General features: G+C 42.2%; 1 protein-coding gene across 2 annotated transcripts; it reads right to left on the minus strand.

The window, feature by feature from the left end:
• Window positions 1-3,820: 3,820 nt before the first annotated feature.
• On the minus strand, window positions 3,821-18,691 carry LOC128766116 (myc box-dependent-interacting protein 1). 2 transcript variants are annotated; one of them, XM_053877509.1, is made up of 18 exons: window positions 18,365-18,691; window positions 17,762-17,842; window positions 16,429-16,483; window positions 16,266-16,360; window positions 14,452-14,547; window positions 14,281-14,391; window positions 14,122-14,214; window positions 13,956-14,041; window positions 13,795-13,870; window positions 12,341-12,396; window positions 10,541-10,610; window positions 10,330-10,452; window positions 8,970-8,990; window positions 6,895-7,260; window positions 6,508-6,621; window positions 6,313-6,390; window positions 5,085-5,186; window positions 3,821-5,019 (listed from the first exon to the last, which is right to left on the minus strand). In XM_053877509.1, exons 1-18 carry the CDS (start codon window positions 18,449-18,451, stop codon window positions 4,918-4,920), a joined length of 1,812 nt encoding a protein of 603 aa, XP_053733484.1. In that variant the 5' UTR covers window positions 18,452-18,691; the 3' UTR covers window positions 3,821-4,917. The 2 variants fall into 2 exon arrangements, with proteins under 2 accessions (XP_053733484.1, XP_053733485.1); XM_053877510.1 differs by lacking the exon at window positions 6,895-7,260.
• Window positions 18,692-20,304: the final 1,613 nt, after the last annotated feature.

Raw genomic sequence — 20,304 nt, forward strand, 5'->3', positions numbered from 1 at the left:
GAGAAAATCTAGGTTACGCTGTGCTTAAATGTCGGCCGGAGCGAAGATCGGTTGTTGTTGTTTGTCTGCGCCGGCTGACGTTTGGGCTTTTTCAGATCCGCGTGACGCATTTACAACCCAGCAAGAGATGGTTATCTTTATATGTGAGCATTTATGATTCAGGGTTTATGATTCATTTTTAATTATAGTCCTGAAATCAAAAAGATGCCGTCACAACCGCCGAGACCAAGTGGAGCGCAGGAACAGGGTTTGATTTCATGTACATTATTATTTATACTGTCGAAAGTCTGGTGACGATCGGACGAATCTGCCGCGTGTAATTTATTCTCCACTGTTTGTAAGAATCTTTTGTCCTCTTTCACCTGCTTCCAATGTCTTAAAGACGTTAATACTGTATGGATCCACCAACTTCATGTATTTTTAAGAAAGAAGTTGTCCCTCTCTGCGAGGACCTGATCAATACTCACACACTCAGGCTGTTTTAAACTACTGTATTATGCAACATTTATATAAATTACATGGTTTATGTCTTCCACGTAAATGATAAGAATCCTACGGGAGATCCAAGTTATCCAGGACCTTCGCTGCCTGATCAATGATTTGCCAAATGTGTATATGAAGCTGCAACTATTTAAAGATCTATTTTTAGATGTAAATGTATTATTATTTTTTTTGGCAAGTTATATGTTTAACATAAAGTTTTAAAATGAAGGCTCCTGTGTGTTTCTTTTTTTTTTTTTCTTTTTTTTTGTTTGATAAGTGACTCGGATTTCCTGGAAATGTTGAACAACTGAAGCGGGTTAATCATAACTGGCCCGTGACGTGAGCGCGCGTGTGGCGGGAGGGTGGGCAGTTCGTGGTTTCAGAACCGCGGACAGCAACACCGCTCCTCTTGATGTCTGTTTGGCCTTTGATTCTGCCAGGATGCCGTGAGGCTGTATGAGAACAGCACACCCTGGTGGAGCTGCTTGGAACTACATCTGAAGGAAGACCGTTTGGAAAGACTGACTTTATCGACAAACTATATCCCCATCAAAGCGTCATTTCTTTGGAATAAATATTTTAAAAATAACACCGGCCTAGATGTGGCTCTTGTATAAGGAACATTACAATACTATGCATTTTTAAAAATGTGTTTGCCTGATTTTCGAATGAATCTTCTCATTTCAACCCGAGATGTATGTTAGTTTTATATATATATATATATATATATATATATATATATATATATATATATATATATATATATATATATATATATATATATTAGAGGAGGGACTTTAACGAGTTAATTACGATTAATTAATTACAACAAAAAACGCATTAAAATATTTTAATCACAATTAATCAATTTAATGTAACAGTTTGCTCTCCAGACCACAGGGAGCCTTTGTCAGTGCAGGAGTTCCTGGTCCACTGATCACACTGATGCACAAGACACGTGGCAGCTAGGATGATAACAACAACAACAAACATGGAGGAATCCCTGAACAAAAGCAAACAAAAGCATCTGTTTGCTTTTGTTCAGAGAGGTTTTTCACTACACAATGGCCAGGGTTTCCACTACTCTGAATGGACTTGAAATTGTTATAAAATTGAAATTCTTATACAAATATTTTCAAGACATGAAAAGAGCTTTAGTTTAAATAAGGTGATATAAAAACTTGAATATAGCCACCATGGTGATTTATTATGTTATCGTCAAACTGATGCAAAATAAACAATATTTAGTTGTTTAAATGCATGTATGTGTGAGTCCATCATTTGATTCAGTAATATAACAAATCTATCAAAGAATCAAACAATAATTAATTAGATTTTTTTATTATATTATTATTAGTATTAGTATATATATATATATATATATATATATATATATTATATATATATAATGAGTATTAGTAGATCAACCTTCTTTTGTTAACAATAATATACTAAATATCATCACATCGTGGGTGTAAGGATATAACCCTATACGACAAAATAAATACATAAAACATCTACTTTAAATTAATCAAAATAAGTTGTAAAATAACCCTATTATTTAAGGCATATTAATATTGAATCATTTTAATACATTTTGGAATTCATTTATTTAAATCGTGTTATGTGTTTTTATTTAATTTTATTTGAAAAAATATTAGTTTATTTTTTAAGTACTATTAAATATTATTAATAAGTTTTTTATTTATTTATGTTTTGTGAGTTCCTATATTTACTGCACCATTTGGTTATTATTAACTAATTCATTCATTTTAATTATATTTTATTTTATTACCCCATATTATGGGACAAACACACCAAATACTATTTTCCTGCACAAATTTTAGGTTTGCTATAAGATTAATGAAAAAAGAAATAATAAAAATAACATTGGTGATTATTTATTTTAGTTCTAGCCTAGGGACTAATCCTTAACTGTTGCAAGATATGTTCCTACTACAGACCAGTACATTGTGTGAGAAGAAACAAAGAACCAAGAAAATTCAACTCAAGGCTTTTCCTTCAATAATTTAATCATCTTTTCATATCGGTTGGTACAGCAGAGGGAGAAAACTGTCCTCGTCTTATCCCATATATCATCACAGGAGACTGCTCCGTCAAGACAGATAGAGAACTGGACCCAGGTTAAACGCACCGAGTTATAAATAACATTTTCAAAATAAATAGATGTAATAATGGAATGGCTTTGTCCAAATGTGCAGCCACTCACTCCGCGAACATCGAAATAATACAAACCAATAGAAAAAACATCATGTCCACCTGAGTCGAGTGGCTTGATTTCTCTCTCTATGTGTCCCGTCTCCTCGTGATAGTCCTCTTTGGACCAAGATACACCGGCGCACACTTTGAGGCAATAGTAATGGATTACCGAAAACCGAAGCCAACTCGTAAGCAAATGAACAAACATAGCGACTGGCCTCACAAGTCCTCCGAGTATCAAGGTCGTCGGTCAAGGGTGTTCACACAACAATACGTGGGAAGTTGGCATGCTCACAGTAACACACACACGGATATGAATGTCCTTATAGATTATGTAACCGTCATCACAGCTTGGCAAAGTAACACTTATACACAACAAATGCACAATAACACCTGGAGCCAGAATACCAGAGTCGGAAACCGAATCTCACCAAGTCGATTTCGGTGACACCGTCCGAAGAGACACACGCACTCCGACACGCACACACAGACACACATCCTTCGCTTTTATTACCGAGATCATGCGACCTCCTTTTGAGTCTAAGTGATCCGAGCTACGTTCTACACGGGCATGTTGAGAGCGGTAAACCTGACGGAAGTACAAAACACTCTGTAACAGTTGGCAAATGTCAACGAGGTTACATTAGGCTTCGTGTAGTCATTGCTCTGCGGCATATAAAAATAAACAAAGTTGCTCTGGTGCATATTCAGAATCGTCATCTTTTTGCTATCAGAAGGGAGCGCAGGATGCCCAATGAGAACGGTTCCGTTTTGGGTAAATATGTGCTCATGTATTGTCTGCTACGCCGGGGGGACACAGGCTAGCTTCATGTTCACTTTCCTTTGATGGTCGTGGAACTACTACGGTGACTTGCTACCACAGGGAACATGCTCGTAAGGTGTGAGTACATCTGTCACAAAGTTAAGGACCAACCCCCTGAAAACAATCCCCTGATGCCACTGCAACAAGCAATGAAGCCAAGTGAATGGAGAGCTTTTGGAGAATTCATGTCCAAAAAGTCCCATTCTGGACATCTCAACTGCACACTAAAGGAGGGGTTCAGGTTGCAGTACTGCTTAAGAGTCTAAAAATGTGTGCCAATAATCCTTTTGATGGTATATAGAATAACTGTAGTACATTTAGTAACATTTTTTGGAGTTTCCTGTTTTATTCTGTCATTCTACTTTTCTTAGAGAGTAATATTGTGATCATTTGCAGTTTAGTGGTAAGTTGAAAGACTGAATTCTGAAGTCAAAGAGGTGAAATATGACTGCGAAAGCTCATGAGGACCAAAGGGAATTTCACCACGTACCATACAGAGGGTCACAATAAGGCCATATAAGGCCATTAAAGCTAGGAATTTTAGAAAATGGGGCAGCAATTGACCACTTCTTTTAAAGACATTGAAGACAATTAAAATTATTAAACAAAAAAATCTGCAATGTATCGGTGTGAGAAAATACGGCTTTTATTGTTTAGTGTTAAAGGACTTGTTTGTAAAGGTGGGGGGTTGGTTCTTAACCTTTAGCCACAATGCTAACGTTTTCGCCCTTTCTAGTGTGCGATGACTAGTCTACTAATGCATATCTGACGTAAATATTTCTTTTTATTACTGCACTCTCAACAAAACTGCAAAAATATCTTCAAGGAGGATGAAAAAGCCCTTTAACAGACTTCATCCAGGTTCGACCAACAACAGCACAGGGGCCAAAGCTATCAAATGGAGGTTCAACTCAGGGTCGATTCATGAAAGATGTGAGCTACAAAATCATCGAGTGACACACAACTGCACCGTCAAATCAGCACTGCAACACCAGAATCTTGCAGCTAAAACCCAAGACCACGAGTGAGAGATGAACACGTCCGTGTCGCTTACTGCATGTGAATGACTTTTAATATTCTCTGACACGTCGGAACCAAACGTGAAAAAGGTCCAATTCAAGCAAAGGTGCCTGCATCCATCAAGTATGAGCAGCGTAGATGCAACAGGACCTGAGATGGGCTCGTTTCTGTAAATTTGGCTGACTAGGTTTTAATCCACAGAAACGCCAGGATCCACTTTTCACACAGTGTTGCAGACGTGACTGAAACCAGCTGGAGCTCCACTCCTCTGACCAAAGTCCAACTAGCAATACAGGGCAGGAACAAGAACGGAAAAAGGTATGACAGAGGCAGAGTGTGGAAGAAGAGGAAGCCGGCGAGTTTCCCTATCTTCACAGCCTCTCAGTGAAGTTCTCCGGGAAAACACCTTTGACGGCGTTCTCCTTGTTCTGCAGCCAGTCGGCCTCTTTGATTCCCATCAGCCAGCCGTCGTCCTGGAAGAGGCTCCTCGTAGTCAGTCACCTGCTTGTCACCTGAGTGCGTGAGTGAGTGTGCGTACCTGTTCCTCAGGATTGTCGAAGGGAATGACTAGCACCACGTCAGTTGCTTTCATCTCCAGCTCATCTGTGTCATTGGCAGCATAGTCGTGCATCACCTTGACCTGAAGCATCAAAGGAACATCAACAACTGAAGATCATTTGTGTTAGAGAACATACCACGTTTTTTTGTCTTTGTACCTGTCTTCTTTCACGCAACAGATTCTGACCTTCATTCATCAACTGGGGTTGTTCTTAACCCAGACAGTGACCTCTTGTCCCTGATCATGTGTCTGCTCCACTTAAAAAAAATCTAATTTCCCCTCATGATGGACTGAGCTCCAACAGGGTGAGGAGGAGTCCGGTGGTATTTATGTGTTAGAACTCATAGTTCACTGCTATGCAGATGACAGTCGACACTACCTCTCTATGAAGTCTCTAGTTTTGTCGACTATCGACTATATGAAGAATCTCAAAACCTGGTTCTCAAAACCTGTCAAAGCAACACAGTAACTCCTCCTAGGGAAAAGTGCAGGGGCACCCCCCGAAGACACACCCTTTACCTCTGTCCAGAACACTCCTAACATAACAATAAAGGTCACATCCCATCTCTACAAACTGGTCAACTGGTCCAAAACATCTTCCAAACATCACAGCTAACCTCAAACGTCTTCAATGACTCTAGTTCTATCTCCATTCTATTCTAGTTCTATCTCATTTTTACATTTATTCTTTGCCTTGAAACCAGTCTCAGGAAGTCTGTCCACCACATATCCTATAGATGGCCCATGCCTCCCACAGGACTCCTGAAAAGCTCTTTTCAAACCCTGCCAGGTCAGTCTCCACCTTCTGCCTGGCAGTTCCAACCTCACCATCTTCCTACCAATGTACTGGCTCTCTCACTCCTCTGTACACGTCCAAACCATCCCCGTCTAGCCTCTCTGACTTTGTCTCCTAAACACCTGACCACATGTGCTGTCCCTCTGATCTACTGCTTCCTCATCCTATCCATCCTGCTCACTCCCAGAGAGAAGCTGTTTACTGTTTCCAAAACCAAACAACATTGCTGGCCTGACCACCGTACGCCTTCCCTTTCAGATACTTTATGAATCTGACGTTTTTATCTTCTTATATCTTTGCTCTGACACGTCACATGACCAGTATCATGAAACCCAATGTCATCATCAGTGACAGGCCCGAAAAGTTCTCCCCACCTTTTCTACAGACACATATATACTGCACATATCTTACCTTGAACAGGAAACCAGGCGGCATTTCTGGTTCTGACGGTGCTGCTGCAACTGTTTCTTCTGGTTCTGGGGCCGGTGTCTGAAAATACAAAGCCCTTTTTTTGTATTATGTTGATCCAGGATTTTGCCTTTCAATCAGAGATTTGTCTTTTTGGAAAAAAAAAAAAAAAAACATATAGAAGTGAATACAACCCACCTCCTCCGGTGCCGCCTCCTCGACAGGTTCTGGCTCTTGTACTGGTTCAGGCTCGGGCTCTGGCTCGGGACTCGGTTCTGGCTCTGCTTCTGCTGGTGATGATGCAGCCTCCCCCTGAGAGCAGACACCAACACAGCTGTGATCAAGAGGCTTCAGAAAGGGTTGGTTCTACTGCACGACAGAAGTGGGACGCACAGACAGCGGACAGTTGCAGTAATGTAGCACATTAGCAGTGAGAGCCACTTCCAGTCCCTATTTATTTCCCAGCAACTCAATGCATCCATCCTGCCGGTCCAGATGCATCCTACATCCTTCTCCACCTTTAACTAAAGAGCTGATGCATCCACTCCTCTGGATGCATCCCTCCACGTTCTCACTCCCCGTTACCTGACCCTCCTCTTCATTATTGGCCTCAGCATCAGCAGAGAGGGCGGCTTCCTCCTCGCTGTTCTCAGCCGGGGGCTCCACTTCATCCTCTGTGGGGGCCACCTCTGTGACCTGCTCCTCCTCAGGCCAGTCCTCCTGGTACTCAGCCGCCGGCTGCTCCTCTTCGTCCCCCCACTCCTCCTGAGCTTCCTCCACTTGGTCATAGTGGACCGGTTGGGTTCCGTCGTCACCCCAGCTCTCGTTGGCGGCAGCAATGGGGTCATAGCGGACCGGCTGCGTCCCATCATCCCCCCAAGCCTCTGCAGCTGCGGCCACAGGGTCATAGTGCCGCTGGGGTTCCTCTTCCTGTTCACCATTGTCCTCATGCTGAGGAGCAGGTGTCACATTTGGAGGAGATGACATCAGACACCTTATATACAGCTGTTAAAGGGGGGTCATAAATGAGGGGGTACTTTGGGGGAAGTGGCACATTGAAGTTCTAAAAAAAAAAAAAAATTTTTACCCTGTCAGGGAATACATCGCATGTACTTAAATCTGATACATTCATGTTCAATTTGGAAAAACCTCCCTCAGACATGGTGAAAATCTAGATCTCGCCAGCCATATATTTTTGGTTTCGCTGTAAACAATAGCCACTTAGCAATCTTATCTACTCACACAGGGGTTGGACAAAATAATGGAAAGCTGAAAAAGCTTCAAGGTGTTTCCATTATTTTGTCCAATCCCTGTAAGAGACAATAATTCAAGGCTGAATTATTTTGAATTATCACCTGCCTCTGGAAATAGATATAGTCCATCCAAATGTCACAAATGAAATAGGTTGTAATTCTTCTTCATGAACATGTCTTACATTTAAAATATTAGAAAATATTTTGCCAACAAAAATTGCTAAAGGAGTGAAAACAGATTGACATTTTATTTGGAAAGCGTTTATCAATTTTATCTCAATATAGTTTCATATTTCATGTTGACTAAATATATTATAAATATGTTTACAGTTCTGTTCATTTTACAGCAATCTTTTTTTCAGTCTATGCTTTATGCTAAGCTAAAAAAAAGAAATGAACTTAACTATATTTATGTTGTTGCAAGTGATTTAGCGCAATTTCAACTAGAACTAGATCTCTAGCTAAAATATTAAAATAACATTTAAAAAATACCATTTTAAGCAGTTGATTTAGTATCAGTTTAAATACATGGCAGGAGCCTCTGTGGATTAGCACAATATAGTTTCATTGAGATCAACATTATTTATAAATAAATGGCTGGTATTTGTAGGGGAATACAAATGCATTCTTCATTGCACAGGGGGATAAACTTTGTGGGTCATTCAGGTCAAAAGAAAATCGTGATGAGGCAAAGGAGAAGCAGCTGCAGAAGGCGGGGAAGTAAACCTGTCTTTGTCCATCAGACAGATGTTGGTTCTTCTGTGCGCAGTTCTCATGTTCAGATGGAGAAAGAGGAGAGGGGCTTTGTAAGAACAGAAGTGTCTTTCTGCTGGATCGTCTTTTGCCATTTCAGAGACACCTCTCTCTTACAGCGCAGAGATGGAGGGGGGGAGGTTAGTAGATGTGAGCGAGGTTGAGAAGTTGCCCCTTCGTTTGACGTTTCGGAAGCTTTTATTGCAAACTCGAGCAACTTAACTCAACATCCACAGCGGATCCCTGCGTGTTACGTGGACGGTTCATGGCGTTTAAGGACGAGTGTGAGCAAACAGGGATGCCGAGGAGAGAAAGAAAGGTTCAATTCAGAAACCACTTCGTGCAGCGTCGAAGAAAGTGACTGCAATAACTTTTCACTTTTGTTTAAAGAAAAAGTGATTTCAAACTGAATTGACCGGTTCCCAAGTTCAACTGGTGCAGCACATTTACGTTCTCCAGAAGCACCGCAGACATGAGGATTCACGTACAAGCAAACTTGGGAGGCGAAAGAAACACATTCATGGAAAATAAATGGAGGAAACATGAGCTTCCACAGACTATCACGACAATGAGAGAAATGCAGCTCATTAATGAATGAAAATGAATGAATAAATGAAAAGAATGAACGTGATACATCGATGGGTTTTTGCTCACCCATGAGTCCCAGTTTGCCGGCTGTAAAAAGCATGAAAAAAGAATGAATTTAAACCTCAAAATGCAGATTTGAATGGGTCTGTATCTCAATGCAGCTCCATGCTCCCAGAAAGCGAAAGATATCTAGCAGAAAGGGAACAAGCACTGAAAAAACAGTTAAAACAGTTCTATGAGCGCAGTCAGTACAAAAAAATGTTTGACCCATAACGCAGTGTTTTTCAACCATTGTGCCGTGACAGACTGTCAGGCTGGTGCGCAACTACCAGTTGTTTCTCAACCTGATGTGCCTCTAACTTGACCACACACCTTCACCACAGAATGATGGGGTGTTCCTTGTCAAAGACTGTCTGCACAGCAGAGCCAACAGAGCTAACAGATCTAATGGCTAACGTTGCGTCGCAAAACTATATCGACACTCACAACGTCACAATTTGCTTTGTGGTTTAAAGCTTGGCAAAAAACGAAATGCAGAACCAAATAAATGATAAAGAATAACTGTTGTTATGAACCTGAGGCATAGAATGTGAAAGATTTGTCTGAAAATTCCCCAAACTAAAATAAAATAATTCGAAAGAGATCATGCTGAAATCAAAGCAGTTATTCAGAAATAAATGAAGAAATAAATCATTATATACTTCTTGCCACATTGCCCACTCCTTCTGGTGAAATTTATAAACAGTAGCTACAACTTTCCACAAATTAAACAGGATTTTTTTCAATGAACAAAGTGTGCTGTGGTTTAAAAAAGGTTGAAAAACACTGCCATAACGCTCAGCAACAATTGAAGCTTCAATATCTAAATGAACCAAAGTAAAAAATATGAACTCTGTTTCAGTCAGACTGATTTATAATGTCTCGTGTGAAGTCTTCACAATATTTTAAATCATATCAAGAAAATATTAACAGCGAGAAGGAGGAAAAGTGGAGAAATGTCAAGAAGCAGTTTCATGCTGCCATCCACCATTTGGATTCGAAGAGCCAGGAAGATGCATCACCCCGAAATGTTGCCAAGTCTTACAAAATATTGCTCTGTGTATCACTGAATAGTCTCCAAATATGTCAGGCAGCTTTGACTGTTGGCTAGTAGGTTAGTTGAAATGACAGAATATTGAGTAAAACTTGGCGTCGTCGTGTCAGTATCGACTCATGCCAGGACTCATCCACCTGTGTGACGGCGGAGACTTTGGCTGCTGCACTGAAAGAATCCAGGTCCATGTCCAACAGGCTGCCGACTGCAGGACTGTCGAACTAACAACAACAGGAAGAGGACGACTCACTGTCTCACTGACATAAACACAGACAGACAGGGCCAGCGTCCGGCGTCTGTGCCTCGGTTTGAGGAGGATGGCTGGACACTGACCTCTGTGGGGGAGGTGATGCTGATGTCGGGGGCGGCCGCGGCATCGAACAGGTTCACGATCTGCTCCTGTTTCATGTCCTTGCATGGCGTCACCTTAGGTGGGGGAGGCACTGCTGGCTTTAGCTGAGAGGAGAAGACACTCTTACTATCGCACCAGTCTTTCATTCTATCAGTGGTGCCAAAACAGTTGTGAACTAGCGGTTTTAAGTACCTTGGATGGAGATTTGGGGATGGGGGGTGGTCCTCCCGGCCTTAGAGTGTGGTTAGTAGTATCGTTGCCACTGAACGATGAAGAGAAAAGGGGTAAAAGAGAAGAGATGGGGTCTCAGATTAGAGAGGAACACAGAGATTTGTGAGTGCTGTAGAGGTCAGAGAGAAACGCTGACACGGGTGGAAAGAAGATGAAACGCATGCATGAGTTGCCGTTGCAAGAGCTGTCATGCAAAAAAAGAAACAAAAACGTGAGCATCTAATCCTCTGGCTAACTGTATCCCATGCAAGCAGGCTGTGCCCCCAGCTTATGACCAAAATAGAGCAGTGGAGCTGTTAGAGATGCTGGAAGAAAGCGGCACAAGATCTACTGATGTGAAGAGTTGGACAAACCTATCACCTCCAGTAAGAACAGATCAAATGTCACTTTATATTTGGTCTGAAATAGTATAGTATTCTACATGATAGTGGGAGCATAGATATACTGACTCATTATCCTGGTCTCTATAAGGTCTCCTAGCTCTACTCTGAGTCTCAAAGGGACGACAACTTCATTATCATCGTCGCCAGTTGGCGACGGAACAAGACTGAATATAAAATATTACTCTGCCTTTTGGCTCAGCTCTTTTTTATCCCTCTAAAATGATCTTTGTCACCTGTAGGAGTTGATCCTGATCCCTCACCTCTAGTGGAAACCATCGGCTACAGAAGTGTAGTATCATAAAGGTGACACTTATAAGTCTTCATTCAGCTGTGTGCACAACAGAAGAGCCCAAGCTCAACCTTCCACTCTAAGGTTTGTCGAACTCCTCTTCATCTGCAGGTCAAAGTGCAAAAAGCTCCAGGTTGTCAGCAAGTTAGGTTCTCCCGGGAATTCTCCCAAAACTAAACCGGCATTCCGACAGTCGGACAGACAGGTCAGCTGGACAGACAGACAGGAGTTGTGTCACTATGGTTACCACAGTCGCTGCTTGTTACCTCCTATTTGCTCCTGACGATAAGGCGCCGCGTTTACCTGTCTTTCTGCAAGGAGTTCAGGGGTGGCTTCACGTTAGAAAGTGCTCACACTACTGTATGCATTTCATATCTTTGTGTAGAGAGCAACCAACAATACAGAGAGCTGAGAATTGAATTCTATATCTGCAGCGATCAACCTCACTTAGATTAAATTCATTGGACATAATCTGATCGTGTCTCAACAAGGAGTTAAAGACAACACCACCGTTAATACCCATGAACAGAAGACAAGCTGGAAGAAATGTAGGAGAGCATGAGGCTGCTGCTCTCCAGCTCAGCAGATACCTGAGTGCACCACAGCGTTAGAACAACAAGGTCCTTTTGTGAGGCGCTATAAAAATAACAAAACCTCATCGTTTAATTTACTCGCACTTCTAATTCTGCAGACTGCGCCCGGCAGTCACAGGCTCGTTTTTGTTATCGGCAGGTTTAAATATTTGCCGAACATGATTTATTTTTTGGCCAAGACTGGACGGAGCCAGGGACGTTCAACGTGGTGGGCGTTTATTTTCGTTGCCGGTCGAGATGGTGAACCACAGTGACGGATTGATGTTTTCCCAAAAGATTCTCACACAAAAGGTGTGTTGAAGGCGACGTTAGGATGTTTTGAATGCGAGGCTCGGTGGGCCGGTGGTTGAGCGCAGAATAAAGGCGGGGTAATGTTCACAAAGATGGCTTTAGCGACCGGATTTTATCTCCGCTGAGAGAGCGACGAAGGAGTTATCGCTGTACAACTGCAGCACAGTAAGAATAATTCATGTTTAAACTGCAGCTGCAGACTTACCTGGTTGTGTCTGATTTTTCCAACGCTTCCAAGACATCATACAAATCCTGATCCAACTGCAGAAGAAGAAATAAAAATGAGACTAAATGAGAATGGACAGAAAAATTTAAGTGTAAAAAAAACATCAGGCACATCAGGCTGCACACATCACTGTGTACAGACTTAACTTCAATGTAACCATTCTGGAATGGAATATTTAAATGTGAGTCATCATTATTTATTATTTATAAAACCTCTAAATATTAGATTTATTTTCATCTCTAGCTTGAACTATAAATAACGTTTCAACATCTAGTTTGTTCTGGCTTTTCCTATCGATAACAAATGAAACAAAAATAATGAAAAATAACAGAGTTTGATTCTGTTCTGGTATATGTCCTCCTTGCTCTTCCTTTGGCGTTAGGACTCTCCTCTCCTCTCTTACAGTTAACATAGGTGTGAGTGTGTGTCACCATTAAATTGCATTTTTTTCATACATCACACCTCCTTTCTCTTCATTCATTCATTATTTTTCCCCCAGCAACTCATTTATTCAGTTTGATTATATTTTGTTTTTTTAAGTATTGGATTTTCAATTTTAGTCTTCACATTTCTTCTTTTTTCTCCAAATGTTTTAACTTCACAGCCACTGTTTTTATATGGTGAGACCTTTTTTTAATCTTCAGAAGATGAAGAAGAAAAGAAGCAGAACCACTAGTGCTTAGACCAGAGGTGGGCAATTTAATTTCCTACAGGGCCAGGTTATCTATCGTGGCCCTTGAGAGAGGCCGTCAAACCCAAGGGGTAAGAAAACATTGAAAATAAAAATCAATTATGAAATTACACTTTTTAAATGCACAGAAAATGTTGGCTTATTGTGTTTTATTTTATTTAAACCACATTCCATTTAAATATTCTGTCTCATAAATTTCACAATTTACTTTCAATTCTGATGTATTTTAAGGGACAAGAAACTCTCCTGAAATAGCCAACGGAAAAGACAAACAATGAAGAATCATATTTTCTAAAATGAAAAGGGAGCCAAATGTGAGGTTACCTAAATGTAACCATTGTACTCTGAAGTGTTGGAGCTTGTGAGGGCACGCTGAAGGAGAACAAATCTTTACTCAAGGTCCCAAGGACCCTCCATGAGTGAAGCCTCCGAGGCCCATCCGATGGCTGAACATGTGAGCAATGTTGTATAATATATTGTGGCTAGTGCCACAGTTTACGTACAGTATCTGTACATTGAGGGAGCAAGACAGAGCAGGACTTCATCTTCCAGAATCAGCTATATGCATTGATGGATTCTTGATTTTTTTTTTTCTCCAAAGCTGACAGATCCTCCTCGTTGACAGCCCTGACCCCCATGTTTGCCCCCTAACCCAGACATCTGTGTTTGCTCTGTGTCACTGCGGTGACTTGTTTTTGTCTGGCTCTTATGTGAATCCATCTGTCTGGTTATTGACTCTTACCCGGCTTATTTCCTTGTGAAACTTCTCCTCGAACCCGGCCAGACTTTGGAAGGTGCTGACATAAAACCCAACGCGACTGGAAAGTGGAGAAGGAGAAACAGAAGCCGTGATTGTAGCATCTTTCCGACCACAGGAAAGTCTCCGTCCACTCGTGCCCACACCTGTTCCACAGCGATGGAAGCTCCTCTTGTAAGTCAATATTTATCTCCTCGAACACCTTCTGGGCTCTCTCTAACTCCTCCTCGGCCTGGAACCAAGCAACACCTCGACATCAGTACACGTAATTCTATATTTCAATGGCATTCTAGTCCTTTAAATGAGGCGCACCTGGCTCCGGGACAGGCTGCTCTGGGCAACGTTATGTGCAGACAGGATTCCTTGAGCCCAGCCGGGAGTGGCGCGCTCCAACAAAGACGAAGGCTGGTGGAAGACGAGGCAAGAATGAGTAAGACTTAGTAACAAATATATGACTTTCTTCTTTAATACTTTGGTAATTTTGATCCCGCCGTCCTTTTTCTTGGTTTTGTGAGTTGTAGCATAGTTGTGTCTGGCGCTGTCGTAGTCCACCAACTTCCTGTCTCGCTTCGCGATCCGAGCCTGGGTAAAACAGATTCACAGAGTCAGTCGTACATTGGTACCTCGGGGATTGCGACCAACCTTGATGTCGGGAAACTGGCCCAGGTAGGTGTCCATGGAGATGAGCGCGTGATCTACCAACTTCTGATGGTAGTCGGTCCACAGCACATCACAGTCCTGCAGGGGGAGACACATCACTCTCTTCAGTTGTAGACTTGATAGTTACTGCTGCTAACAGTGACCCGCAGAATCACTTGTTGTGTCAATTTATAAATGTTGCAGATGATAATATAATGGAAGAAAATTAGAACAAAATGCTTTCCTTGTCACTGAAGAGGAAAAACTACCATGAACAAGTTTTTTAACCCTTACTTACTAGAGTATACAATTTACAGTACATATTACTAGTTTTAACATTGGTTAGCTTAGCAACTTAAAATTGATCTGCAGGATAAATCAACATTTTTAGTTTGAGTTTGTGTGTTAAAATGTTGTCCTCAACAGGCATTTAAATTGCTCAAATAAATTCTGAAACGTACTCAACTAAAAAAATGTAATGTGACTGTAATTACATTTTTTAATATTTTGTTTTTATTTTTATTTCACCCTATTTGTCCCCCAGCCGATAAAACTGATCTTCTTATCCCACTCCATACTGTAAGTGATAAGCCTCCTGTTAACCTGATGGTGTTTTTCAAGGTCATTCCTCAAAAGCACTTTGAGTGATGGCAATGTAATGAAACAAGACGTCCTCTGTCTGTGGAAGAGCAACTGATCCATGCAAGTCATCACTGCTGCATCTCCAGCCAGAGATAACAACAAAGTTTTTACTGAGTCAATTGTTAAGCTATAAGAAACAGCACAACAGCTTTGATTCCTCCATGATCATCCAGCACCTTCCTCAGATGATGGAGCTAATCCCAGCTGACAGAGGGCAAAAGGTCAGAGTGACCCGGGGCATTTACGGCCAGTCCATCACAGGACACAGAGAGAAAGACCACAATTGACAGAAACCAATTACTCAGATGCATTTAAGAGGTCGAACAGTGACGCTAACCGCTGAGCCTCCCTCTTCTAGTGCTCTATCAGACATTAATTCACATGAGCTCTAAGACATGCAACTTTTGTGAACTTAAATTTGCATCAATTCTGATGTAATTGTCCACGTATGGTTACTGGTTTACTCTTTACCTCACTTTTTGGTTTTTTTTAGTGACAAGTTGATGCCAGTGTCAGTGCTTCAGCGAAGACTTTCATGTTTGCAGTCACCATGTCACCACCAGAAAATATTTACTCTTCATTTCGTACAAAATAAATTTGACATATGCAATTGTTCATGATAAATGTAAAATATTTTATATAAGATATGATGCATTGAAGGGATGAACTGACATTTAATGATGCTCTGCATAATGGGGCGATAACTTTTGACACAAAAAAAAAGAATCTCAGTGCTGCAGCGCTCAGTAATGGTTCTGTTCATTTGAGGGAGGCGAATTAGAGGAACAGCTGAGGAGCACAGTAGAAGAAGGATCAGCTCCAGCTCACACGAAGGAAGACTTGTTTCGCTCTGAATTTAACACCTTTGAGATGGTGTACCAGACATCACAGAGCTGCAGAGAAGCACTTTCTATCCGACTCAGAATCAAAGCTATTTATGTGTCATTAGATTTAAATAATCCAGGCAAACAAAGAGATTATTGTTTTTCTTCCATGTTAAGACACTTTTGAAAGCACATGAACAAGCCAATGAAAGGTTTTTCAAAGTAAAATGAAAACTCATTTTAAAGGTGTATTCTATATTATTGTAACACAAAGTTCATTAGCAAAAATATGGACATTAGTCTCACGAAAAACAATCACCCTTTTTGATGTAACTACAAAAAGGTTCTGACCTCAACGATGGATTCAACCTCGTTCTTGCCGTACCACTCGTGTTCGTACATGTCGGCCAGACACGCCTGCACGTTCTTGGAGGACTCGTGCATGGCTAGGTGGAGGAAATACATGATCAGCGGCACAAATGTAATGTATTTACGTTGATAGAAAAACACTCACCTTTCACCGCTTCCAAATATGCTCTCAGGTCTCTCTGTAGTTTGCTACCTTCAGCCTGTGAAGAAGACGACACGTCTTCACATTCGAGTCCCCCCTCAACTACCTCCTTTATTGTTAGAACTTTCACATGAAGTTCCTGCTTTATTCCAGTAGACAGTGGAAATAAACAGCCATTCATTACTTCCTCTCAGACACAGCTTGTTTGCTCTGCTCTCAGCACTGATGGTGAACACTGCTCCCTTATAAAAGAACTGATGCTGTTATTGTTTCCATGTTGACAGAGCACATCTGAGGCTCTGTCAAAATGGCTTAATATCATATGGCTCCATAAATAGCCGCAATAATAAGAAAATATAAGACACAGCGAGCTCCTGCTTCAGTGCTACATGGCAGTTGGGATTCCCAGTGTACAGAGGTACCTCGGTTCTCGACCACAATCCGTTTCAGACGGCCCTTCGAGAAGCGATTTGTTCAAAATCTGAATCAATGTTTCCCATTACAATGAATGGAAAAAGAAATAATGCGTTTCAAGCCTTAAAATAGTCTTTTGTAGGAGTGAATGTAGAGTGTCTGCTGCAGGTGCGCTGTTCCTCTATGTGTGTGGCCGCTGCATGTGGGAGGGGTTGCCGAGTGAGTGACGTCTCTCCAGAAGTGAAGAGGTGCCCGGTGCGTGTCCAGCTCTGAATGTGCGCTTCTGTGCAGTTTGGCTGTGACAAAGTCATAAACCAAGTAACGCTCTGTCCCAGACTCGCCTCATCCCCGACAACAGGACATCAAACCCTGGAGTGCACGCTCCAGCCTCAGAGGGGTCGAGGAGCACCTCTCCTGTGACCCTCTACCACGGTCCAGTGTGGAGACAGGAAAGGTTTTACACCTCAATATGAAGTAAAAACAGTCAGCAAATGTAGCTAAAGGGACACGTCTGCATACAGAGGCTGCGTTATACACAATATCAAAGCGCGTCGTGGGTCAGCGCACATTATGTTTTTCCGGCTTTTTTCGGGGCGAGTTCGAGTTCGGATTTTTGATTTTCAAGAAAATCTCAAAATTTTTTTGAGAACTCCGATTTGTTCAAAGTTCGAGGCGTTCGAAAACCAAGGTACCACTGTATTTAGATGGGCTTTTAATGAGAATAATTGACAAAATATGAACTTAGGTACTAGTATAATAGTATTTTGGACCCCAAGGCTCTGTAACGGTGGCACAAAATGATCACAGTGAGGGTACAATGACGTAAGTGCTTTCCTAAAAGTGTTGCAGTTGTGACAACTGAGAGGTGAAGGTTGAATGATGTTCCTTTAAGAAGGCTTGAAAAGAAAAGTTATTTTCTCACATATTGTTTGTTGAAGTTGATCACTCCTTCCTCAAAGGCAACATCTTTGGTCTCGTCTGCTTTTCCCAGCTTCTGAAGCACCTGTGTGGCAGAGAGGCTGGTTAACATTCTCACAGACACCACACACTCAACCGAAGCTTTTCTGAAGAATGATTCATTTCTTGCTTCCACGTGAACAGCGCCCCCCTCTGAAACAAGCGTCGCATTGCACCGAGATTCGAGGATGCTGAATCGGGCCTCTTTTGGCTGGAATTCGCGCTGCAGTCTGTGTGATATGTCGTGATAGCGGTGGTGAATGCGAAAGAAGTGAGGCGAAGCGTGAGCGATACGTTCGTAAGGAGGAATTAAGATGGATTATTTGAAAGCCGCGACCCCGCCACATAAGTCCATCCAGGCATCATTAAGAGCAGGCCTGGAGTAAGCCACATCGGTGCCCGCTGACTGACATTGCGAGAGGAAAGCGTGTCTATTCTCGGGTGTTATCTCTCCTCAGCAGCTTCTCACAACCATCATGTCGTGATGCGCCACTGCGGCTCGGCGCTGGATGCGGCCGCTGGGCCTCCGCATCCACACCTCCACCGCAGAACACTCCACGCGTCCTACCTTCTCCTGGGCTCTGGTTAGCTTTTTCTGCACGTTGCTGGCCACCTTCCCCGCCGTCAGCCCCTTCCCCAAATTCAACTCAGCCATCTTGTCAGCGCAGAGATCAGTCAGTGGATGCGGGGAGGACGGGAGACACACGCACGCAACGAGCCGCTACGGTGACCGTTTGGGCAAATTCATCAATGTCCAGTGGAGAAACGACGGCGTGAGGGGTTTGTGTGTGTGTTGTGGAGCCGTGGCGTGTGAGTGGGAGGATGGTCAGCAGGGAGCTGGACTGTAATTCTCCAATATTCAGCTGTTGTGCGCATCTGAGGCAGGAGAGGAGGAGGATGCTGCCGGAGATGCTCTTAAAGGGACAGCACCGCAACAATACGGCCACTTACCCGCGCGGCTAAACCGGAACTCCACACACTTCAAACCGAATATTTGTTCTTGTAAAACGACATGTTCCTATATCTTCCCAAACTCTTTTCTCAAGCAGATTTTTGAGTGTTTATCTCGTCCAACAGGTCAACAGTTGGAGGATCTCCAAGAGAAAAACCGAACATCATCTCAGTTTCCTCATTCTGCTCCAAGTGTCTCATAGATGACACTTTTTTTAAGTGTCATTTTCTAACCGAAATACAGTGGTACCTCGGTTCTCGACCACAATCCGTTTCAGATGGCCGTTCCAGAAGCGATTTGTTCGAAATCTGAATGGATTTTTCCCATTACAATGAATGGAAAATGAAATAATGCGTCCCGAGCCTTAAAATAGGCTTTTGTAGGAGTGAATGTAGAGTGTCTGCTGCAGGTGCGCTGTTCCTCTATGTGTGTGGCCGCTGCATGTGGGAGGGGTTGCCGAGTGAGTGACGTCTCTCCAGAAGTGAAGAGGTGCCCGGTGCGTGTCCAGCTCTGAATGTGCGCTTCTGTGCAGTTTGGCTGTGACAAAGTCATAAACCAAGTAACGCTCTGTCCCAGACTCGCCTCATCCCTGTCCCAGCTCCAGCCCACAACAGGACATCAAACCCTGGAGTGTGAGCTCCAGCACCGGAGGTGTGGAGAGCGAGCACCTCCCCTGTGACACTCTACCACGGTCCAGTGTGGAGACAGGAAAGGTTTTACACCTCAATATGAAGAAAAAACAGTCAGTAAATGTAGCTAACGGAACACGTCTGCATACAGAGGCTGCGTTATACACAATATCAAAGCGCGTCGTGGGTCAGCTGATCGGTCCGCGCACGTTAGGTTTTTTCCGGCTTTATTCGGGGGCATTAGAGTTCTGGATTTTGGTTCGAAATCCGAAACAAAAAAATCTCGAAATTTTTGTTCGAACACTTTGTTCGAATTCAAGGACGTTCGAAAACCAAGGTACCACGGTAGGTCAGATTTGACAAAATGAAAAGTTTCTTCGGCCCAACAATTGAACTGGCCGTCACTAATCGAACATAGTTCTTACTGGAAAAACATAATGGTGATGTCACACTAACCATTACAGTAACTCATTTTGAAATTCAAAACATTTAGAGCGTTATCTCTATTGAAAATGTCTTCCGGGACAGACAAGTTTTATTTATATTAAGGTCTTGTCTATATTGCATTGTTACTATATCATAATGCATTTATAAGGCTTTATAGATGTTGTTATGAACCCTTATAACAAGGGTTCTAAAATAATATACGGTGTTTGATTTGAGAGAATAGTGTTATAATGTGTAGTAACAGTACATGTAATAGTAGTACACGGTGTGGTTAGGTTAGGGTTATGGTTCAGCATTCCCATGTCTTCATAACAAGATGAAGTTAAGTCCACAACTAATGATACATTATAACCCCAATCATAAGATACCATTTGTGACTGGTGTGCATCTGCATTGCGTGTCTGTATTGTTTTGCGTCAGAGACAAGAATCAGGTCACGATTGCAGGAAGATGCATAAATCACTGACTGCATATAATCGA

This window comes from Synchiropus splendidus, chromosome 10 (genome assembly GCF_027744825.2).
Source record: "Synchiropus splendidus isolate RoL2022-P1 chromosome 10, RoL_Sspl_1.0, whole genome shotgun sequence".
NCBI classification, from domain to species: Eukaryota; Metazoa; Chordata; class Actinopteri; order Syngnathiformes; family Callionymidae; genus Synchiropus; species Synchiropus splendidus.

Coding starts and splice junctions, on each gene's coding strand:
- LOC128766116 (XM_053877509.1), bottom strand. CDS start 18,451: ATGGCTGAGTTGAATTTGGGGAAGGGGCTGACGGCGGGGAAGGTGGCC. Junction 10,453..10,540: donor TCCCCAAATCTCCATCCAAG/GTACTTAAAACC, acceptor TTCTCCTCTCAG/CTAAAGCCAGCAGTGCCTCC. Junction 6,391..6,507: donor AGGAGGCGGCACCGGAGGAG/GTGGGTTGTATT, acceptor TTGTATTTTCAG/ACACCGGCCCCAGAACCAGA.